Genomic DNA, 18,288 nt, shown 5'->3' on the forward strand with positions numbered 1-18,288 from the left:
AGAGACTGAGATCCCCAGAAGAGAGGCTAGGAACACCAGGCTCCCATACCCGTGTGAGGCCGCACTGCATATTTGTTCACCGAATTAAATGTGGGTTCCAAGAGCTTTGCAACTTCACTAACAGTTGTGAGTGAAATGACTTAAAGGATGTCAGTACAATGATTAAGACTCTTTTAATGGCCAATTAGCCCTGACAAAGGTACACTATTCACATTAGGACCCAAACAAGAAGCGTGGGCTCTCTGTTAAAGACCATCCTGACATGATTCGATTTCTCCCCATTCTGTGTGTTTTCCTCTATACCTGGGAATAATAATTTAAAAAAAAGCCCTCATCTACCTTGTTCCAGGCAGTGACTTATGAAAGACAAACCTATACGAGTTTTCTAGGACCACTACAGAAATGTACAACCACTGGGCTTACTATTTACAAGCCAAGCAAGACCCTTGTCCCAAAAGCAGCTGAGGAATGCCTTACAGTGAGGCTGCACACGATGCTGAAGAAACCCCTCCATAGTAAAACCCATCCTGACAGAGCCGTTCTCTCAAGTGGGCACCTTTGCGGGCAAACTTCTTTGGAATTCGTCCTCCGGAGAAGGTGGACTGCAAGTCTGCTCGCTTGGCACTGAGCTTCTTGTACTGGGTCTGGATGTGATACTGACAGTACTCACAGTCGTTCTGCAAAATGGAAGAGAGGCTGCTCAGAATAAGGGCAAGGGCCCAGAAAACAATATAAATGTACACGGTCCCTTTCTCCCAGCTTTATGGGGCACCATTCTGTGTGCAAAGCCCTTCCTATTAATGTCCAAGGCTATTTCCAAAGTGCAACTATGCTGTGACGAAGGGGAAAGAGGTTCTTCCCTTCAGTTGCCATTAAAGCACTAGTCAGGTGGAAGAAAAATTGATATAGTTCACTTCCTTTGCCCTCTTTCTACAACTGAAATAAAAGCAGCTTCTAGGATGAACCTCGAAAACATTATGCTAAGTGAAAAAAGTCAGATATAAAAGGCCCCGTATTGTATGATTCCTCTTACATCATGTATCCACAGCAGGCAAGTTTACAGAGACAGGAACCAGGTTAGAGGTCACCCAGGAGATGGAGGTAAAGGGCATGAGGTGAGGTTAGTTACTGGGTACAGTGTGTTTTTATGAGGTGATGAAATGGTTTTGAAACTAGAGAGCCAGTGGTTGCACACAGAGTGCATATAATAAATATCACTGAAGTGAACATTTAAAAATGGTTACTTGTACATCATGTGAATTTGACCTCAAAAATTAATTTAACAAATAAAGCAAAATCGGCTTCTAGTGAGATTTTTCTAGTTCTCTGGTTGACTCTTGGAAAAATGCTACCCATTCAGTGAAAGCAACAAAAAGAAATAAGGTACTGTTCTATTGGGCTAGCCCCTAGATATGTGACAATGAAGTTCTAGGTCTTACATGGAGATCTGTCAGGTACTTCACTCTGAGACCCCTTTTACCAATTATCTCCCTCCTTTCTATTTCCTGCTCACTAGCTCATCTGTTAGGCAGGAATGAGATGAAACCAAAACCTGTCTTTTAACCCTTTCAAAGAGCTCTAAGATGTACCACTTCACACCCACTAGGATGGCTGTAATCAGTGACAGACAATAACAAATGTCAGCTGGCTATGGAGAAACTGGAGCCCTCACATGCTGCTGGTGAGGATGCAAAAGCCACTTTGGAAACCAGTCTGGCAGCTCCTAAAAAACCTAAACAGTCAGCATATGACCCAGAAATTCCACTCCAGGTATACACCCAAGGGAGCTGAAAAAATGTAAACTTACACAAAAACGCGTACGTGAATGTTTACAGCACCATTATGCATAATAACCAAAAGGTGGAAACAGCCCACATGTCTCCTTCCTGATGAACAGATGTGAACTATACATACAATGGAATATTATTCAAACATAAAAAGAAATGAAATGCTGATAAATGCTGTATCATGAATGAATTTTGAAAATGTTATGCTAAGAGAAAGAAACCAGACACAAGAGGCCACATATTGTACAATTCCATTATATGAAATGTCCAGAGGAGCAAATCCATAAGACAGAAGGTAGATTAGTACTTACGAGGGGCTGGGAGAGGGGAATGGAGGGTGACTGGGGAAAAGCTATGTTTTTTTTAGGGGGGTACTGAAAATATTCTGAAATTACATAGTGGTAAAGATTGAAAAACTCTGTGAATATACTAAAAAATTACAAATTACACACTTTAGAAAAGTGAATTGTATGGTATGTGAATTATATCTCAATGAAGCTTTGAAAAAAAGCTCTAAGAAAAGGTATAATGGAGTGAAAGTATAGACTAAAATAAGATTTTCAGTGTATTTTATCATAGTGCTTGATCTCTGACACTACAAAAAATGGATAAAAGAATGGTTGGTAGGAGTTAAGAATTAAGAGAAAACAAAAATTCTGTTTCTTGTACCTCCTAGTCAGCAGACAATAAAAGATGACTTTCCTTAGAGGTTAAATCTTTGCCCTGCCCTCAGTTTTTTAAACTGGTAATTATTAAGCACACATTCAATTTTTTCACGTTGACACTTCCTGTTATGTAGGAAACTCAGTTCCAAAGGTCATTACCACTAAAGTACCTATAATTTATTCCTATTAGATCCTTTCTTTAGCAGAAACCATTTTTTTCACGTTGACACTTCCTGTTATGTAGGAAACTCAGTTCCAAAGGTCATTACCACTAAAGTACCTATAATTTATCCCTATTAGATCCTTTCTTTAGCAGAAACCATCTGAATAAGGCTGAAACCAACCAAATTAACAGTCTGTGTACATGGTTCTCCATTCTTCTTCTTTGCTTTACAGGTTCCCAGGTCAACAGCTTCACCCATAATTAAGATCTTTTGAGGATGATCAATAGATAAGCACACCTGTAGAAAAGAAGTGGAATTAAAAGCAGACAAAGGTATGGCCTTTTATAAGCAAGAATGAATAGAAGAATGGTGGATATGAGTTAAGAAACCTTTATCAGTCTAAAGGAATTTAAAGCCAGTGCCCTGTAAAACAGTTTTAGAAATCAGAGGTGTATGAGACACATTTAGTTCCCTACCCAACAGCCATCCTCTCCTATGTCTTTGGTATCAGAATCTTGATTTTATTTGAGCTGGCAAATGCTCAGCATAAGGTAATGGATCTTGTTCCCAGTTTTCCCAGCATCCCTTCCAGGTAGCAATGGTCATGTGACTATAATCTAGCCAATGAGACAGAAGAAGGAGTCAGTAGGGAAGGTAGCTGGGAAAGCTTCTGCTTTCCTGATAAAAACAGATAGAGGAGGCTGGCTCACTTTCTGCCCTAAATGGAGATGCGATGACAAGAGCTCAAAGCTACCTTGTGATCAAGAGGAAAAGGCTGAGAGACGTACAGACACTGGCCCTGATTTGGTTGGCCCTGACATCACTTACACTGCCTATGTCCGGATTTTTAAATTATGTACTAAAAGCAAACCCCACTGTTCACTATTAAAAGGAACTGTAGTGTAGATTTTCTGTTACTTATAGCCAAACACATTGAAACTAATAAGTAAAGACTTGTTGCCTTTCTCTCCAAAAACAAGGAATGAAAAAACTTTGTCTCTAACTTCTCCTGATAATAACAATCTGTCTACAAGGTGAAGCTTCTTGCTGGGTCAGATGGAGAAATGGCCTGTCTCATTCACACTGTATCTATATTTACAATTTACTAGAGAATCAGTGGGTAGTGCGGAAATTGTGGTGCTGCTTGAGAAAGGTAAAAATTCGCTTTGATTCTAAGTCGTAGCTGTGGTTGTATTAAGGGAGCAAAGTCCTCTCAAATATAAAACCTTGCCTTCTTGATGCTGCCATGGAAATTAATGAAAGAGACCTAAGAACACCTAAGTGTAACAATTCAAAAAACTCCAGGAATCTTGTGGAACTGATTTGAAAAGATATAATGAAAGAAGATGATACAAAACACTTTTGAGTAGGTGGAAATTAGGAATACTGGTGGATGAGGGATGAACAAGCAAACGAAAAAACAGATTAATGGAGCTAGAATAATATAAAAGTATGACTTACTACCCGGAGGTAGACCAATACAAATGTTTTTGACAGAACTTGACTAAGTTGCAAAGACTCTCCTCCCGCCCCCACATCACAGAACCAGATTCTTACCTCCTCTGAACCATCCCTGGGCTTCATGGGGTTAGCATTGAGGAGCCCTATGACGGTACCCTGCTCAGTCTTCCAGAGTTCCTTGTGAACCTCTCCAAACAAGAACAATGACACGGTCCGCGTCAGGTCACGAAGATCATTCAGTCTCCAGATGCTGAACGTCTTTCCCTGGAACAAGTATTTATTCTTAATTTTAATAATTTTTGAACAATGGATTGTACTGTCTCCATTATTTATGGTTCAAGCATTCTACTGTGGGAAAATATATAAGTATAATCCACCCTGAATATATAACCATCAGAATGTCTATTATAAATTAATCCTTTCTCTAGGCTTTAGTATTATCCTTCTCATTTTAGAGATGAAGGTGAGGTAACGCAAGCCAGTAGCCAAGTTGTTACTTGAGTCTCTCATTCTCAGGTCTAAATAGTCAATGGGATAGCACCGCCTTTCTTCTCTCTCTCTCTCTCTCTCTCTCTTTCTCTCTCTTTCTCTCTCTCTCATACACACACACAAAACATTAAAAGGACAAGAGGAAGGTGTAGCACTACTATTTAATAATTTACTAATATAAACTTAGTAAATCTATTACCACTAATTATATTATTATTAATAAAGAAGTTTCAGCTCTATGCTTCTAAATCTTTGCTTAGCACAGAAGCAAAAGCATCATTAAAAAAACTGGTTGTGTTTAACTATAAAATTATATAAGCACATTTACAGATTTTTGAAACAATAATTCAAATAATATTGAATCGAGCTATTTCACAGAGGCATCCCAGAGTGGATATGGTTATAGGTTATAGAGATCTATTGCCTGAACTCAAGTATAATTATTCTTCCATGGATTTGTACAATGCCTTTTTTGGGAGAGTGCAGATAAAATTTCCTATCAGTTATTTCAATGTCATCATAGCCAGCTGTGATACAATTAAAAACTTAAATAAAAACCAGACTTGTTCACATTTACCTAGACAGAACAGGGTTAGATCAGGACACAGAATCTAAAACTCAATCCGTGATGTCAGAACTCATAAATAAATCTAAGGTTGGCTGAGATCGATATTAGAGAATCAAATCAGTATTGAGCATGACTAATCAAGAGTATTTTAGAGCTGGGAGAGTTTCCATGTACTCAAAAGCCAGTTCCTTCACTTTTACAGAGAAGGAAATGGAGGTCTTTAAGAAAGATTAAAGGTTACCCTAAGGCCACATAGCTAGTTAAAAGAGAATGAGATTCAGAACCCAGGTTTTCTGAGTTGCCAAGACACAAAATAATTTTCCTGTTAGGCTTCAGTCGGCTGCAATTTTAAAACTTGCCAAATCTTTTGCAATATCCAGCAAATTATATGCATCATACTGTGCTGGCACAGGTCAGCAATTTCAGAACTTCTGCGATGGGCATCTCAGATCTAGTAAGGCTCTTGAACGACTGAGCTCAGTCTCTTCTATTACTTGCTCCTGTCCTCCACACGAGGGATTACAGTATCACAGGGGCAACCATGTGTCACCGAAAAACAATGACAAGTAAAATGCACGTGGACAATGAAAAGCCCAAGAAACATATACACCCAGATCTTCACAATTTCCTGTTGGACAGCAGCAGCCCAAAGACAGTGTGGCAAATTGAGAATTTACAAGCAATTATTTCACAATGAAATACTGATGGACTCTGGGTAACTAATCAAGAACATGAGTCCTCACTGCCAGTTTCTCACGAAGCAGCTTAGAAAGCAATGAAATGACTCACACTGTTACTGCTTTGTGGAGTGACTTTCTTCAGTATAACCCCAAATGTCACCCAGTCTATTTCTTCCAGCTTCTCATGCGCCATCTTTTCCTTGAGCTGAGATAGTCTGATCAGTTTTCGGCCAGCCATTTTCTTGTTCATTTCTGTGGAGGATACTCGAGGCCACCTGGGTCAAGAAATAAGCAATTAGGAGATTATTCTTCTAATAAGAGATTATCTGGCATTGTAGCTGATTGGTTAGAAGACGTGTTATGGGCAGAAATCTCTAATGTACCTGTTCTCAGTGGTTTAGTAATGTAGTAAGACAAGGCTCATATTTTTACATCTGATAAATAAAAACAAGGTTATTTATTTATTTATTTTTTTCCCTTAGGTGAACAGGACTTTATTGGGGAACAGTGTGTACTTCCAGGACTTTTTTTTTTTTTTTTTTCAAAATTGTTGTCCTTTCAATCTTAGTTGTGGAGGGCGCAGCTCAGCTCCAGGTCCAGTCGCTGTTATTAGTTGCAGGGGGCACAGCCCACCATCCCTTACGGAAGTTGAACTGGCAACCTTGTGGTTGAGAGGATGCGCTCCAACCAACTGAGCCATCCGGGAGCTCAGTAGCAGCTCAGCTCAAGGTGCCGCAGGGGGAGCCGCCTACCATCCCCTGAGGGACTCGAGGAATTGAACTGGCAACCTTGTGGTTGAGAGCCCACTGGCCCCTGTGGGAATCAAACCGGCAGCCTTCGGAGTTAGGAGCACGGAGCTCCAACCGCCTGAGCCACCAGGTCGGCCGCACAAAAAAACAAGGTTATTTTTAAAGCTAGGTTTGTATAACCTTGGATGTAGAACTGGGGCTTGTATAGAATATAAGATCACAAATTCTTTTAAGTTTTTATAAATTTAATACAAAATCATGAAATAAGTAATTAAGATTTAAATTTCATCAATGCTGCAAGAATTCCACAGATTCTACTATTTTCAATCAGATTTTTAAAAATCAGATTTTCACATAATAAAGGTGTTGAATCAGCTTCAATTAAATAGCCTTGTTCGTAATGACTGGTCAAAACCTGGTGAATTTGCATATTGTTTTTATCTTGAATATTAATATCTGTTCCATGTTTTATCTCATTATATGCATATATTCAAGGACAAGAGAAAACATAAATAAGAATGACTTTTGACTCTTTCAGAAGTCTTCTGGAATAGAAAACCCTAGAGCTAACTCTGAACAATGAAGAATTTTCTGGAGAAATTCTATTCTTTGCCTGATTGCTGTGAATTAACAGGTTACTATCAGGTTACTATCCTTTGGAGTAATTTTAGGGTCTGAGGTTCAGGTATAACAATTATAGAGACCCAGATAATTCTGCCGCCTCCTATATTTGTAGGCCATTCAGAAGCTCTGGCATTTGTCTACCTCCATTCCCTTCACACGTGTGCTGCACTTGCACCGCGAACAGCTCTCATTACTCACAGGGAGTTTCAACTGGGGGTCAGGCAGGAAGGGCATGTTTCCCTTGAAGAAAAAGAACCCTGAAGCCCCTCAATGAGCTTTTATTTTACCATGTATTCCATCCCTCAGATACTGTCTCAAATGTAATGAAGACACCGAGTATTTTATTTTGGAGATTAGCGCATCTTCACAACACACTTCTACTGCATTACTGTGTGTAGAGTACCGTGCTGTAGGATGGCAGCCACTTGTTTTCTCCCTTCTTAATCACGCACAGTTCACGCCCTTGGCAGTTTGGGTTTAGAGCGACAAGGTTTAGGTGTTTTAGACGGGGTACACTTGGTACTGCTCTGCCCTGGGCTCCAGAAGTAATGAGGCAGGAACAATGCTGCAGTGGCACAGAACACAGAGAAGAGGCCAGTCTCCCCACGGATGTGGTCCTGGGATTCATTCCTATTTTAACTGAATATCTTAATCTGTCCGTTTAACATGCAAAGAATATAAATTTGCCTTAATAGTGATTAGGAAGAAAAAGAGCATAGCTGTTTTTCTTAACATCAATTACAAGATAGTGTTATTCTGGTTAAACTGTATATACCTCTGTGTATTTAAAAATAGTCTCTATCACGGTTTCTGTCAGTTTCTAATTAAATATACTATCTGTCCATTTCCCTTTATATCTATTTTTCTATATAAACAAGAAAAAGTCTTCCTTAAACATTTCGTATGCAAATATACCCAGTGCTTACTGTCAAGTTTTGTCCAGTTCCAGAGGTGCTGGTGTTCTGTGGCTCTGCTATACAAACACACTATTCCAAAAAGGCTCAGCCGTTGGGAAGGAGGGACCCGTATTTATCTGTCTGGCCGGGCATGTGGGTAGATGAGGGGCTGTCACAGTTACTGACCTGAGCCTTAGGCCAGAGAAGGCTTCCACAGAGACCGGCTGAGCTGTTTCCCCAGAACTCCTGGGGGCCCCTGGACACGGATCTCTAGTCACCCCGTTAGGCTTGTTCCCAGGAATCATTCGAAGTGGTTGTGATGGTGCACTCGTCATCCCTGAAGGTGAGCTTTTGGGCGCTAGAAAATTAACATGAAAATTAAGTGCAAAGAAAACGACAGTGACAACTACAATTTTTGTGGAACTGTTGCTTTTATCATCACTACATACAATAACCAAATGTTGAGAACAAAGGAAGCCAGAGGCATTTCCGTACTACCCTCAAAATCCCTGCAGTGTAGTCCAAAAGAACTTGCTGCAACGACAGAAATGTTTTTTACTGCTACTGTCCAATACAGTGGCCACTAGCCACAGGTGGCCATGGATCACTTAAAATTGACTAGTTTCTAAGGAAATGAATGTCTAACTTAATTTACCCTACTTTAAATTTACATAGCCACATGTGGCGATGGGCTGCTGTATTAGACAGTGCCGCTCTAAAACACTGCTCTTCTGTGCATCGACATTTGCTGGGTATTCACCATGTGCAGAGCAGAAAGGGACGAGAGCTCTCTCTGTCAGAATCAATAATTAATGGAGACTGGTGCACAGATCAATTTCCACCTGAAGAAAATCCAAAGTTAGCTCCCCTTTCGTTTGTTTCTGTTTCATTTTATGTCACTCCGTTCCATTTTACTTGTGGGGTGGGGGGAATTCTACTGACATGGTTACTTTTCATATTTTAGAAGCATCTGATAATGCTCCTAAAGGTGAAAAGGCCTGGGTATTTTCCTTAATAAAGTATCACCCTCTGTGAAACCAGATTTTTGTTTACCCTCGAAGAGACTTGAGATCACTTTCCCAGGCTATAGGCCAGGGCAATCCTAGAACTTTAGGATTTCTCAAAACCATGCCCAGGCCCTCACCCCTCAAAACCAAACTTTGGAAATTGCTTAATGCAATACCTTAGTAACACAAAGGTCCTAAGGGGATGGACACTGTTCACACGGGGATGCATGAAATACAAATTTGTTGTCAAATAAATATGAGCACTCAGAGGCTGCAACTATTCTCTACTGCTGTGCCTTAATGCCAATGCTATTCCAAAGGGCCTTTGTGAGCACATTTGGTCAATAAAATGCTGCTTATTCTGTATTATCTCCAGATCATTTTGTCTTCCATCTTCCAAACAATCATCACTTTGGGCAAACTGAAGCAGTATAATAAAATCAATACAGAGAGCTTATAAATATTTTTCATTTTATTTTGTGTGTATATATGTGTGTGCTGAAAGAAGCTTTTATTTGCGTACCATTCTAGACTCCTGGCAAAGAAGCCTTTTCTAAGGAATTGACCTTCTGGTTTCAACCTGGCTTCAAAAAAAAAAAGATGACCACTTCATAAGGGAAGCTGTGCCTCAGTGTCACAAGCCTAAAGATTAAATCTCTAGATTGCTAGCATGAGAACTCAATCCAGTGGTTATACTTACTACAGTTCAAGTCAACTACAGGGCTATAGAGTTAAAAAAAAAAAAAAAATTTCAACCCATTAAGTATTTAGTAAATACCTACTCTCGACCTAAGGATTTTCTAAGCACTTTGAGACATAGAGAAAAAGCACAAAATACAGCATATAGTTCCCATTCCCAAGAAACTTACTTTTCCAACAGGCAGATAAAGTAGACCGACACATACACACACACACACACACAGCCAAAATGTATGTTAAAACAGAACCAGGGCAGTGAGAAACCGGGAGTCCCCAGTACTACACCTGCAGGTGAAACCTTTGGCGTCCGAGCCACTCGCTTGGTTTTTGGTAGAACAGGGCCATCAAGCTCTGCAGAAAAGCACGTTGATTCCCAAATTCTCTGAGCGTTTTTCTCCTTAAGAGGGGGACGTGGAGACTTATCTACTTGATAAAAATTAAAAGAAATTAGTAAAGCAAATTTAGAAAGAGGCTCAAAAACTATTTTACTAGGAACTGGATGCAGAAGTAATGTTATAATTTGTTAATAACAGAGATGCATTCTATTCCTAGAATTACTGTCTGATTACCAGGTTTATGTGGACGGGCTGGGCTTGCACGCTGTTTAATTGTCGCCATTTCTAGCTGTTCTTGTAAGGACTTCATTTGCTCCTGTAATTTCTTTAATTCATCTAAGAAGAAGAATATATTGCTTTAAGAACCAGACCAGAGGAAATATTATACAGGATGAAAGTGCTGGAATTATTTTGGGCATTTACCTCCCCCAACAAAACCTTGAGACGATTAACTTTTGCACTTCAAAGGGTCTCCTTAGAGAATTAAACTTTATATTTCCAGTAATCAACCTTCTAATACCAAAGCTAGTTATGAATTTGTACTAATGACAGACATCACAGATCCATATTCACAGTTAACTTTTGAGGAATCAAGAAATTGTTATACTTATTTCACAAGTAGAATATCAGAATACAACAAATGCCTGCTCCTGTATTAAAAGAAACTGCCAACTACTGAATTTTATTATAATTTTAAAGTATATCAGAGAAGATGCCAGGAATAAGAAAAGGGCACTGTTCAGGAATGGTCTCCTACTCAAAGTAAGGAACTTTATAGTCTTATCTCTGGCTCCACATGCATGTAAATCCCAAAGTACTAGTTTTCTGTATAAGCATGAACATACATACAGAGTCATTCTGTGAAGAGTCAACTGTAGTGGGCTGATATAAGGGACCAGTATGCTGGAATGCTTGCCTTAAATGTATGATCTACTAACTCCAGAAAAAAAATTTTTTCCCCGAAGTCATTTATCTCCACCCTTGACTCAGCAGCTATCTTGACGAAAACTGCCAGACTGGTGGTTTTCATCTGGTCTGTCATAAAGAAATGAGAGAAAGCCAGTAGTGAGGGCACCTTGCAACTCTTGATTAGTTTTCCCCTGACTGGCAGCAGAAGCAGGAGCAGGGAGGGCTCTGTTTTTAGTTGACTGCAGTGTAGGAATTTCTTCCTCATCTGTTAAGTCCCCCATATCTCCAAAGAGAGTGGCCAGATTTTCCTTTTGGTCTTTAGTCTTTTCCACTTCTCCATCATCAGCCTCCTCTGTGTACGATTCACCATCACCGTCCGCATCGAAGAGCTCATCAAATGTGTCAGGTGTACCGTCATCCTGGGTTGAGGGCTGGCTCTCTTCTGGGTTACAATCCAAGGCTGACTCATTCTCCAGCAGTGCGGTCAGCAGAGACAATTCATCCTCCTCCACTAGGGGAAAAAAAGAAGAAAAAGGAGAGAAAGTAAGCCCACCTGAGAAAAACTGTTAATGACAAGCATAATTACAATAGTCAACATTAATAAGGCAATTAAGATGACTGCAGACTCATCACTTTGCCGGTATAATTATTGATCTTGTGTCCACCTTCCCTCTTCCCAAGTGCTTCTTAGAGGGCCCTGGGCTAAGGAAGAAGGGGCCAATAACTGCTTAGAGACCACACTGGGCAAGTCACGGGCTACATCTTTTGCCCCATGCTACCTCAGCTAGAGACAACTTCCTGCATACCAACTTCCATGAAATTCAACCCACAAGGGAATAATCAAAAAACACACTAACCATATATTTAGGCCTTAGAAGTATATATTCCCTGCTTTTTAATTGAACATTTAAAACAAATATATAGAAAGGTACAAAGAATTATATAAAAAGCCCTCATATCCTGTCACCCAGAATTAGTCATCCCTAACATTTTCTCAGGTTTCCTTTGGGCCTTTATGTGAAATAGTTTTTTAACCCCCACCCCCTTGTTTTTTAACTTACGCCAAATCTTATCTCGACTCCTTCCCACAGCCTCCAGGCCCCACTGCAATCACTATCATAATTTTGGTGTATCATTCTAGTCTACTTTTCATACTTTTAATATACATATATAAGTATTCGTAATCAATACATAGTATTGGGTGGTTTAAAAAGTATTTACATAAATTATTTCACACTGTGCGTATTATTCTGTACCCTTGTTTCATTCAACATGGCATTGATTGATCCAAATTGTAAGATTGAGCCAAATCAAAACACATACTTCAGTTTATTTCTTTCAATTGCTGTAAGACTGTATCACGTTTCACTAATCCATTTTCCAATAAAGGCCATTTCTAATTTTTCCAGTGTGGGCTATTTCTAATTTTTTCACACTATAATCTATGCTGAGATCAAATACAAACCTTCTTGCACATGTGTGAGTGTTTCTTGAGAATATACTTCAGAAGTGGAATACCTGGATTGTCAGGTACACGTTTTTCACCTTTACTAGATATTGCCAAATGGTTCTCAACGCGGTTGTACTCTCACTAGCATTGTATACAAGTACCATTTCTTCCTACCACCTCACAAATGTCTGATAGGTCACCTGATTTTTTGCTAGTCTGATGGATGATTTAAAAAGGCAGTTCACTGTTTTGATTTGCATTTCCAGGATTATTAGTGAGGTAAAAAGTTGCTTATGTTTATTATTAGCCAGCTGGATTTCTTGTCTTGATTTGTCTGTTTAGTTTCTTTGCTCATTTTTTTTCCTACTTGGACATTGTTCCTTTATGAAATCAGAGGCATTAAAGCAAAAATGTTAAGGATATTTGATCACTTCCTTCACTGGAAAGACGGGCTGAAATCCACACAGGGTAGGGGCCTGTTCAGGATCACTGGTGAAAAAGGTCAGTGCAAGAGCCAGGGTTAGAATGGAAATCTTCAGATCAGGAAACCTATATCCTATCCTTTCCACCGCTCTGCACCCTCTTACCAGACAGAAAAAAATAGCCAAATTCAAGGCCCAGAACCTTTCATTCAGAGGTTTCACGGCAATTAGTTTGAATGCTTAGTCCACAAAGACTCCAAGACTGCAGGGTGCAGTAAGATAAAAGAGGCAATCTGGCTCCCTGTGCTCCAGGTGAGATGGTCACATCCCCGCAAGGGAGCCAAGAGCTCCCCAACAAGAGGCCTTGGCCCACACCACTGGGAAAAATATTGCCTCATAGCTTCATCCTCTTGGCCCTGAACCCACCTTTTCTCATGAGAGCACCGGAGCTAATCTGTGATGCCCACCACCCCAGTTTACTTCAGTCACCACCAAAAATCCTATTTTCCCCACGTTATGTTGACCCCATCGTCCTGCCTCCTTACTCCCAAACTCTCTGAAACTCAGAATTTACTACCAGCAGGTTTCCCTACCTCAGGGGCTCTTACAACAGAAATCTGGCTGCCCCTGAGAACCTCTTGAGTGGAATTTGTTCAACCTCATATTGCAAATGCTAGAAGAGTGCTCAGCATGCACCAGGCATGCAACAAATATTTGGTAACCAACTCCAGGACTCTGATGTCTTCCTGCTTCTCCCTGTCACTTTGGAACCATTAACCTTTCTTCAAGCCCATCAGGACATCAGATTGTTTTCATCAAGAAGCCCTTCTGGCTGCTATCATCTGTTGTCTTCCCTGGATGCCGCCCTACTCCCCTCCCACTACCACTGTCACCTCCTATCCCTCTACCACTGTCACCACCCCTCCTACAATCACTGTCATCTCCCCTCCCACTACCACTGTCACCTCCCCTCCATCTCTATCACTGTCACCTCCCTTCCATCACTGTCACCTCCCCTCCGTCTCTATCACTGTCACCTCCCCTCCACCACTGTCACCATTCCAGGTCGTGGTCTCTCAGTCTCTTGACCGCCTCACCTTCACTGATCTTGTTCCGCTCGCATCTTAGCCACCTACTCCCAAGGCCATTCCGTGTTAGGACAGCAAAGGCACATCTTACCTGAGCTCTTGATGTCGAGCATCCCACTCTGATCCCCCTCCCTTTGGTCTTCGCCCGCAGCTTGTTACCACGTTATGAACAAGTCCAATCCATGCGCCTCATACAACATTTCCCCACCCCCTCACCCTCCATCCCGCATGTCCTCACTCTGGATCCACGTTCCAGCATTATAATCATTGTCTTCTAATAACTGTTCACTCCCTGCTTCTCTCTCATATCCTCATGTTCCTTGACAAAAACATTTTTTATAGTGGCATGTGTTATTAAATAAATATAGAATGAATAAAAAATAGGTACAAAGTGATACAAAAATTATTCCTCAGGTCTAACTCAGTTTTAAAGGTCTGTGATAACCAAAGGAAGTGCTGGCTGCACTCGGTCTTATCCCACTCCATGAATGCATTATTTCTTCTATATTCATCTTATAGCCAATTTTATCATTCATAATTCACTCTATTTTCTATAAACTTCTGTCCTCATGAAATTTCCAAAATTTTATAAATGTTGACCTTGACAAAATCTTAACCCCACCTCCAAGGCCACCACCTCCACGCCTGAAACCAAACTGGTGATCTTTCCTGGAGAAAGACCAACATACTGGTTGGCTTAACTTTAAATACATACCAGCTCCAGAACAGGCATTCAGTAGTGCTTTAAAATTCCCACACTTCCCAAATACATTTGCTTACCTATCTCTAACCACTTCAGTCTCTCCTCCCTCTTTACTCTTAGCTGATTATCTTGTCTCACATTTTACCAAAAGAAAAAGGAAGCAACTGGACTTCATCACTGTTCACTACCAAATCTGAACATCCATTCTCTGCTCTCCCTCCTATTACAATGGATGAAGTATCTGGTTCTATTTATGGCCAATTCCTCCATTTATTAACTAGAAGCTAAATCACATTCCTCTCAGCTTCTCAAGGACTTCATCCTATAACCACCAGCTCGCTCTCTCTCCCCCAATTACAAATTTTCTATTTTCTGGAGCATTTCTCTTAGCATACAGACTCATTCCAGTGTCTCCCATCTTACCGATTACCAGATACTTTCCTCTTTATCTGTTTGTTATTACTTGCTCTCCCTACACTAATGTAAGCAGAAAATTGTTCAACGGTGTATCTCCAGCACCAGGAAATTTGATTTCATCTACACAGGATCAAATTGTGAAGCCATGCCAACCAAATGGGACTGTACTAGATACAATTTCTTAGAGAACACATACCCATTCACCACTTATTTTCATGACCATCTCATAGCAAAAAGTTGTACTTTATTACATAAAGTGCACTGTAGGTAATTTGATGATTTTTAGGAAACAGGAAACTATTATACCAAAAGTGTAATCAATTTCACATATTATCAGTGTGATGAATTTCAACATTTAGTCCTACTATTTTTTAAAGGGCAAGTATAATAAACTTGGATTTAAAAAAATACAGTTTCAGACATGAACTCAATTACACAAGAAGAAAAATAATCCATTTTACTTGTTACTGTCTTTTCACAGCCATCACAATCAGTTTTGTGCTGCTCCTTGGCTAAGCTCTGCTAATTAGAGCAACATCTCTTTACTGGGTAACTATTTTGCACACATCCCTGCAAAATGAACGAAACTAGAAAGGACTATAAGAATTTAAGTCAAAGCGAGATGAAAACCACTTTAGCAGATTTCAATATCAAATGTGAACTCTGAAGTCAGACTTGCCTCAGTTCCAATCCCTCCTCTGACAGTTTCACCTGTGACAAGTTCCTGAACATCAGTCTTTCTGTCTATAAAACACGGTTGCCACGAGGATTAAGTCAGTTAATATGATTAAGAATTGCAGAGCAGTGTTTGGCGCATTGTATTGTAAGTACATGCCAACTATCCTGACCATGAAAGATAATCACTGCTGCCAGGTGTCTCAAATCCCTCCTGCTTAAAACAACTAGCATATACTGACTGAACCACTCACACAATACTTGAGAAGGAGGTAGTAGCTATTTCACCATTTTGCAAATAGAATAACAAATCCACGCACAAAAGGGTAGTTTTCCAAAAACAAAGAAAAATTGAAAAAAGTGCCAAGACTTACCATCCATGCTGTTTAGGAACAGTGGTGAGAAAGAACTTTGAAGCAGGATCAGGAGCCCAGGAGACAGCAGTAATGCAGAATCTCAGCTGTGTGAAATCATCATTAGAAAAGTCACTCTTGATTCTCTGGCTCTCACACTGCTCATTCAAAAATTCCAGAATCCTGCATATCCTAGGGGCTCTAACTGTAGGATTTATCCAGAACCTGACCATTTCTCACCCCCACCGCCAACACCATTTTCCTCCTAGTCTGTTTCCCCAAAAATAAGACCTAGCTGGACAATCAGCTCTAATGCATCTTTTGGAGCAAAAATTAATATAAGACCCAGTATTATATTACATTACATTATATTATATTATATAAGACCCGGTCTTATAGTATAGTAAAATAAGACCGGGTCTTATATTAATTTTTGCTCCAAAAGATGCATTTAGAGCTGATGGTCCGGCCAGGTCTTATTTTCAGGGCAACACGGTGGTATGGAAACAGCCCTCTTTTTCTTGTCTTCAAACTATGGTTATAGAAACTTGGGTGAGGTACAGAATTTGTGTGATGCTAGACCACATGGATGAGACAAATGGTTTAGAGTATGACTGTGTTATCTATCTATTGGGGAATCTGCTGGACTGTAAGCTCCTTGAGGGTTAAGGAGGAGGAAACTTGTTCATTTCTATAACCAACCACCCTTTCTGCCCAAACAAACACATGCACTTCCTCATCCTCACATTTAGGGCCAACAGACAAGTGCTGTGGGTTCCATCTCCACAATATTGTTCAAATCTCCACTTCTCCCCAGCTTTACCGCCAAAAGCCTCGTCCAAGCTGCCGTCAATCTTTTAATTGGACGACTGCACTTGCTTCCCGTATTGGTCTCTTTGGCTCTGCGTAATCTATTCCCCACACAACGGCGACAGCACTCTTTTCTTTCCCTAGTAATCTTTTAGAAACATAAATCTGATCATAGTTTTCCTTTCATAAAAACTCTTTAATGATTTTTCCATCGCCCATAGAACAAACGTGTCAAAGCCTATGAGGCAATGATGGGTACCCTCTCTCTTGCCTACTTCTACTTCCCCATCTTTTTCGGTGCATTCACTCCACCCAACGCCACCCACCGTCCAGACACATTTCACCAAGATTAGCCGCCTGCATTCAACTTCCTGGACGCACTAAGTACCCTCAGCCTCAGGCACTTGGAAAAGTTCTTGCCTAGCTCCTTCTCACCCTTCAGTCTCCGCTTAACTGTCCATTTGTCTGAGCCTTTCCAGACCACTCTGTCTACCTGGCGAGGTCCCGCGGACACCCGGCCCTCTTACCCTTTTCATTCCACCATCGTACACTTGCTCGTTATCTGTTATCCTCTTTATCGATCTCTCTCTCCCTCTCTGTAGATATGTATGTATGTATTTATTTAAGGAAGGCGCAGCTCGCAGTGGCCCCTTCGGGGATGGAACCGGAAACCGGGCGTTATGAGCACCACTCTCCGACCATCTGAGCCAACCGGCCACCGCTCTGTTACCCTCTTTAGACGCACGCTTCACAGGGAGGGCAGAAGTACTGTGTGTTTGGAGTCCCGTACATCGCAGGTATTCCATAATTATTAGTAAATCGTGACTTAGAAAATGAATGACTAAAAGAAGTCCAAAAGGCATGCGTTTGACCATCGTTTTAAAATGGCTACTTTCAACAAGAGAAAACATGGTCCCTTAAATAGGGTACACGGCACCTCACGATGAATTTCAGCAGTGGCCGCAACTCCTTAGCCCTCGAACCTCCCGGTGGCGACAGCCTGGCGCTCGCCCGAGGCCACCCCGGCTTCCCGCGTCGCCCACCCGGGCGCCCGCAGCTCCCGCGGCTCCCGCGCCTCTCGCTCTCTAACCTCTCCCGCAGGTGCGGGGGGCGCCCGCTCTCCCGAGCCTCCCAAGGGCCACACACACACCCAGACGCCACGTCTTACCCGGCTCAGCACCCTCCGGTTTCTACTACGAGACGCGCCAAAATTCCAAGTTGCCTCCACCTCCGGCTCTGACGTTGACGCACGCCGGCTTGGCGTCGCGCTGATTGGCTACGTCAGAGGTCGAGGAGGAATCGACCTTTGAGAGAGGGCGCGATACACGCCTTTCGTA

At 41.1% G+C, this 18,288-nt stretch overlaps 1 protein-coding gene across 1 annotated transcript in view; it reads right to left on the reverse strand.

Moving 5' to 3' along the window:
• The window catches only part of MCM10 (minichromosome maintenance 10 replication initiation factor), a 34,544-nt gene extending 16,344 nt beyond the window's left edge, over positions 1 to 18,200 (reverse strand). Inside the window, exons 1-10 of the mRNA XM_081049443.1 lie at positions 18,120 to 18,200; positions 16,163 to 16,248; positions 11,200 to 11,544; positions 10,359 to 10,460; positions 10,075 to 10,212; positions 8,270 to 8,441; positions 5,924 to 6,089; positions 4,174 to 4,341; positions 2,797 to 2,913; positions 478 to 677 (exon numbers count right to left, since the gene is read on the reverse strand). Coding sequence (XP_080905569.1) covers positions 478 to 677; positions 2,797 to 2,913; positions 4,174 to 4,341; positions 5,924 to 6,089; positions 8,270 to 8,441; positions 10,075 to 10,212; positions 10,359 to 10,460; positions 11,200 to 11,544; positions 16,163 to 16,169 — 1,415 coding nt within the window. The 5' untranslated portion in view covers positions 16,170 to 16,248; positions 18,120 to 18,200. The remainder of the gene's footprint in view (positions 1 to 477; positions 678 to 2,796; positions 2,914 to 4,173; positions 4,342 to 5,923; positions 6,090 to 8,269; positions 8,442 to 10,074; positions 10,213 to 10,358; positions 10,461 to 11,199; positions 11,545 to 16,162; positions 16,249 to 18,119) is intronic.
• Positions 18,201 to 18,288: the final 88 nt, after the last annotated feature.

This window comes from Rhinolophus hipposideros, assembly GCF_964194185.1.
Source record: "Rhinolophus hipposideros genome assembly, chromosome: 1".
NCBI lineage: Eukaryota > Metazoa > Chordata > Mammalia > Chiroptera > Rhinolophidae > Rhinolophus > Rhinolophus hipposideros.